Source organism: Zerene cesonia, chromosome 9, assembly GCF_012273895.1.
Source record: "Zerene cesonia ecotype Mississippi chromosome 9, Zerene_cesonia_1.1, whole genome shotgun sequence".
Classification (NCBI taxonomy): domain Eukaryota; kingdom Metazoa; phylum Arthropoda; class Insecta; order Lepidoptera; family Pieridae; genus Zerene; species Zerene cesonia.
In genome coordinates, this window is record NC_052110.1 from 2,260,436 (window position 1) to 2,265,717 (window position 5,282).

General features: G+C 33.2%; 1 protein-coding gene across 1 annotated transcript in view; it reads right to left on the reverse strand.

The window, feature by feature from the left end:
* The window catches only part of LOC119829144 (rho guanine nucleotide exchange factor 17), a 99,825-nt gene that overhangs the window by 57,185 nt on the left and 37,358 nt on the right, over positions 1 to 5,282 (reverse strand). Inside the window, exon 4 of the mRNA XM_038351544.1 lies at positions 4,135 to 5,276. Coding sequence (XP_038207472.1) covers positions 4,135 to 5,276 — 1,142 coding nt within the window. The remainder of the gene's footprint in view (positions 1 to 4,134; positions 5,277 to 5,282) is intronic.

The following is a 5,282-nucleotide window of genomic DNA, read 5'->3' on the forward strand; positions in this document are numbered from 1 at the left end:
GTAATAAATGTTATTTGCAGTTAACAATTTTCTTTTTTCTTTATTACAATATTTATGGCAAGACTAGGTATAACTTAAGTTTGTCAATTTGGACGCGTTAATCTCAGGCACTACTGGACTGATTATAAGAATTGTATCAGGTATGTGATGCCTGTGTCTTATCACTACATATTATAAAACAAAGTCGCTTTCTCTGTCCCTATATATGCTTAAATCTTTTTTAAACTATGCAACGGATTTTCATGGAGTTTTTTTTAATAGTTTATACATGTATAAATAATATTATTATTAACATCTATTAAACTCCTCCGAATTTAACGAAGCCGCTGGCCAAAGCTAGTAGGATATATATGTACAACGGGCAAGATAGGATGGATTAGTTTAAACTCAAAGTATAAAGATTAATGGATCTGTAAGGCAATATAAAATGCTAAACAAATCTTACAAGTTTGACAATTGCGTATAATACTATTTCATTTATATTAGAATAAAACATAGATTATATAACTGACACTTTCAATTTATTTTATCTTTTTTAATATAGCAACTCATAATGTGTTCAAAGAAAATGTATGGAAACGGGAAAAAGATCCTTCTTGTAATAGAAAAAAAGCCAATTTGCTTTGCTGGCTACCATGCAATAATTACTTTGGGTTTTCACAGAAATTCTTTGCTAGTGTAATCACTTTTTTCGAAATTCATGTCACATAAAAATACTTTTTATAATACTTTTAATAGCTACTTTTTCAGTGGTAAATTAGTAAAAGAGTAGAAAAAATTGTTAAAGGCCTACAAAATTACCATAATATTTAAACTACATGTAGACTATTGTATGGCTATAGTGCTATATTAATTATTAATTATAGCTTATGGGAACTGTAGGATCACGTCACTAAGTACGTACATATCCAACATCGACTTTCAAATCGGTTCAGTAGTTCCTGAGATTAGCTCGCTCAAATAAACAACTCCTTCAGCTTTATGTTATTACACTACATAGTATAAAGAAAAGTCGCTTTCCGCCACCTGTGTCTGTATGATTTATCTTTAAAATTACGCAACAGATTTTGATGGGTAAAAAGACAGTGATTGAAGAGGAAGGTTTATACGTATAATAACAGCGTAAGGTAATAACGCGTGCGAAGCCGCGGGCAAAAGCAAGTACGTAATACAGCAATAATAATTGTATGATTGTTAAGATTAAATTAATATTCGACATTTATACTATTTGTCCGTAAAACTAACTACTATTGCACAAAATCTTCAATTTCATTACATTTCACTTGCTTTATTCACTAATCCAGCCATCTAAATGAACTAATAAATATATGTCATAATAAAAACTGATAAGCAAACATATTCAATGCCAGGTATATTATTTTTAAAATTATGGAAGTTTATTATTAATCTGTGGATGTTTATTTTTGGAAGTAGCGGTCGATAAAAATTAATCGTTTCAATTCGCGCCAACAGCCGGCGGCGCCATTTTATATTTTTAATTTGGCGCCATTAATATAATTAGAGATGTCGTTGTGGTACAGAAACATTGCGAATTGCAATGTTTTCATATTATTTATACTCGTAAGAACTAGTTTAGATCTAATATTAAACTGACTTACTGTTTTTACTACTTGCTTATTATCCAAGAATAATTTAGCATTAGGTTGACCCGGGGTGAAAAAAGATGTAGCTGATGTCAAGGAAGCTTTTTTAAAGTCGACTTAATTGTTAAGATTTATTCAATGTTATACAATAAACAAAGTTAACAACAGACTGTAATCAGATTTCCTTCTTTAAAATATACTTATATGTGGTTTCAATATTAAAACTTTTTAATTAACATCAAACCTTTAATTTCAATAGGTTTTCAACGAAAATCACTAACTTAATTTCTCTCATAATTATATAAAACTAATTAAACCTTTTTTTTGAGTGCAAATTCACTCCATAAATATTTTCAATCAATCTTTATAACTAGATTATATAAGGATTAGTCTTAGCTTAATCATCCCAAATCATACGAAATTACTGCTATGAAAATAATGCCCCGTGGTTTGATACGCTATTTACGTTTAAATTATGTTAATTGAACTATAATGGATTACAAGACAAATGACATTATGCAATACTTCATCCAGAACTAAAACAAATTTATAACATTTCTTTAAATCTTAATACATACTTGCCTACATAATAAACTACACATACGTCTCAGCCAGTTAAAATTGACGTACAACGTTGTAAACACGCTTTGATGACTAGTAATGTTTTCAAAACTAGGTTAATTCTCATATTGACCCAATTTACCCCTTTTCAAGGTCAATCACACTCAACGACCTTCGTAATTTATTTACATTTTTCGTACAGCTTCTCGGTATGTCGCAATCATTATTTCGATACATTTATCTTGTAAAGCAGTTCTTACAAACAGCCTTTTCGCGTTTTTTGCCACCAATAAATTACGATAATTGCATTCGATTTATACTCTATGGTATTATCGTTCATATAATTTGACAGATAATTTTATAAATTATCTGTCTCTTTCAGTGCGCGTTACTTGACATAAGGAATGAAAAGAAAAAAGTAACGAATGTTGAAAATTACTTAAAAAGTTTATATATATATGGTGCATAAATATTATTGAATGGAAATAGCAGTGTTATTACACATACTTTTATTATGAAAATATATGATATAGATATAATTACGTTAATAAATAAGTAATACATTCTAACGGATTACAATTAAAATACTTTTGGACAGATTATGATTTTCGAATTGTTCATAAATATATATTGTAATCGAGTATATGTATAACATAGCAGGGAAAGTCCGAAACTGAATTTAGAGATTAATGATTAATGAGATATATAATTTAATATTATCATATATAATTTCAATGATTGATGAGATTAAAACATTAACATTAACTGACATAATATATAGAAGTAAATGGAACAATTTATAATTAAAATGACAATTTATTAGTTACATAAATTGTAAATAATCAATTATGAAAGAAAAAATTATGTAAAAGTTACATAAACTTCAAATAATGAATAGGTATTTAATTTTTAATATGGTAAACAAACTGTTGGCATATTTTGTGTATCCTACAAGACACAATGTAAATTTTTTATTGAATAGTATGTGTTTGAGAAGTTAAAAATATTTTTAAGTCTCATGGTAGCTACATCCTTCATTACAAACGTTAGGATTGAAGATTCTATTAGGAAGGTTTACATCTAATAACTTTTTCATATACAACCAGGTGGTTAGATACTGTTATTATATACTATTTATGTTTCTAACATTGAAAAACATTGTTTCATGTTTATTTATTTCATATTTGTTGTAATTTATATCATCTGTTGTAATTAATATTAATTATGTCCAAAAAAATAGAAATACTAGCTGCACCCGGCAAACGCTGTTCTGCCTTACTCTTATCATTTAGGGGTATGAAAAATAGATGTTGGCCGATTCTCATAGATACCGGATAAGCACAAAAAATTTCATCAAAATCGGTCAAGCCTTTTCGGAGGAGTATGGCAACGAGAATTTAATATATTAGATAATAAAAAATGACGAAAGATTCTGTTGCGTTTATAATTTACTTATGATAATAATGAATATATATATATATATATATATATATATATATATATATATATATATATGCTATACAATACACGTGTATTAAAAAGTTATTGCAATAATTGTTAAAGGGTTGCATAGCTTTCGTAAGTGTTAAACTGAAAGTCGCAAATACCACGAAAATAAATAAAAGAATGAAGTTTAGCGTATTATTTATATACAAATGCCCTCAAGATTTTCATGTTTTTTGAAACAGCTGTTGCGTGATTCATACGGCATTGGCCAGTTAGTCGAATCATGTACCGACCCTGATACTGATCGTGGATTAAGGGGAACCGTAACAAAAATTATTCGCTCTGAACGAAATTCAATGACGTGCGAAATAATCTACTGAGTACATCCGTATAAATTTTGGCATTTATACAAGCGCTAACGCTATTTGTGTGGAAAATATTATGAAATAACGCAAATGCCTAACATACACTGCTGTTCAGACTAAACTTTATTAAATGCTACATAATATAAAAGAGTACTCACGTTATGCTGGTGCAGAGTCAGGATGACGTTATCGAATGTTGAAGAATTGGATAGTGCCTCAGAGCTGCCGCGCAAAAGCTCAGCAAGCAAGTCGGTTCCAGGTTTAACTCCCGCCAATTTGGACGGTGACGACGTCGCTCTCACATGTGTGTGTGCTCCCTTCGGTCGTCCTGACGTGGGAGCGGCTCCAGCACTTATTTTACGACTTGGCACTGTCGCGTCTGAAAAACTTCTACGGCCCATTTCTACTGATCTGCTCGATGGAGCTTCTAAATTTCTACCGAATGGCCTCGTGAACTGCTGCCTCTTGGCTTCCACATCAGATGTGTCTGAAGGGCTGAATGGAGACGGAGAAGCGGTGCGATCGCGCGAGCAAGAATCGCTTTCAGCTTCTGAAGGCGAATCACCCCGTGACGTGACCCCATATTTCCTGCGCACTCTGTACACTTCCTCCTCTTTCTCGTCTGAGCTTTGTTGTGAAAATCTTGCTCGCCTAGCCTTAACGTCATCCGCTTTCGACCACATCGGGGCGGTTTCACTAGGACTAGGAGGGCCGTTAGTGCACGAATCGTCTGATTTATCCCCAAGTAAAGATGACGTTCTTGTTTCCGCTGACAATCTCATGTCTTGCAACGACGCGTCACTACTTTCTCTGTTACAACCATTTACTGGTGGAGGAGGATCGTCACCCCCGTCATCGCTAGCCGTTGTAATGTAAATGCCTTTTCGTCTCTTTGTCTTATCTAATGGCCTACGCCTCTCTCTAGCGCCAATAGGGGCGGGCGTACACGGGTTTTGGACAGCTGCTAGCAAATGGGCAACTTGCTCACTTGTTATAGTTTCATCCTCTTTATCTCGGTCTAAAGATCCATCTGACGCTGCATCAGAACGTTGCGCATCTTCTGGCTGATTATCCTTCGACCACTGTTTCACTATGCACTCGTACACGGGTACTGGGATCGGCACTGAACTATCCAATTCACTAGCAGATTCTATTAGAGTTGGAAAACTAGCACACTCACAGTCCACATTTGCACACGCGTTTGAAGGAATCGCGGGAAGGGGTGGGAATGCGAAGGGTTGAGAAGGTTCTAAGGGCGAAGTGCCCTCACTATGCGCCTGCGCACTGTCAGCTTGAGAACCGTCAC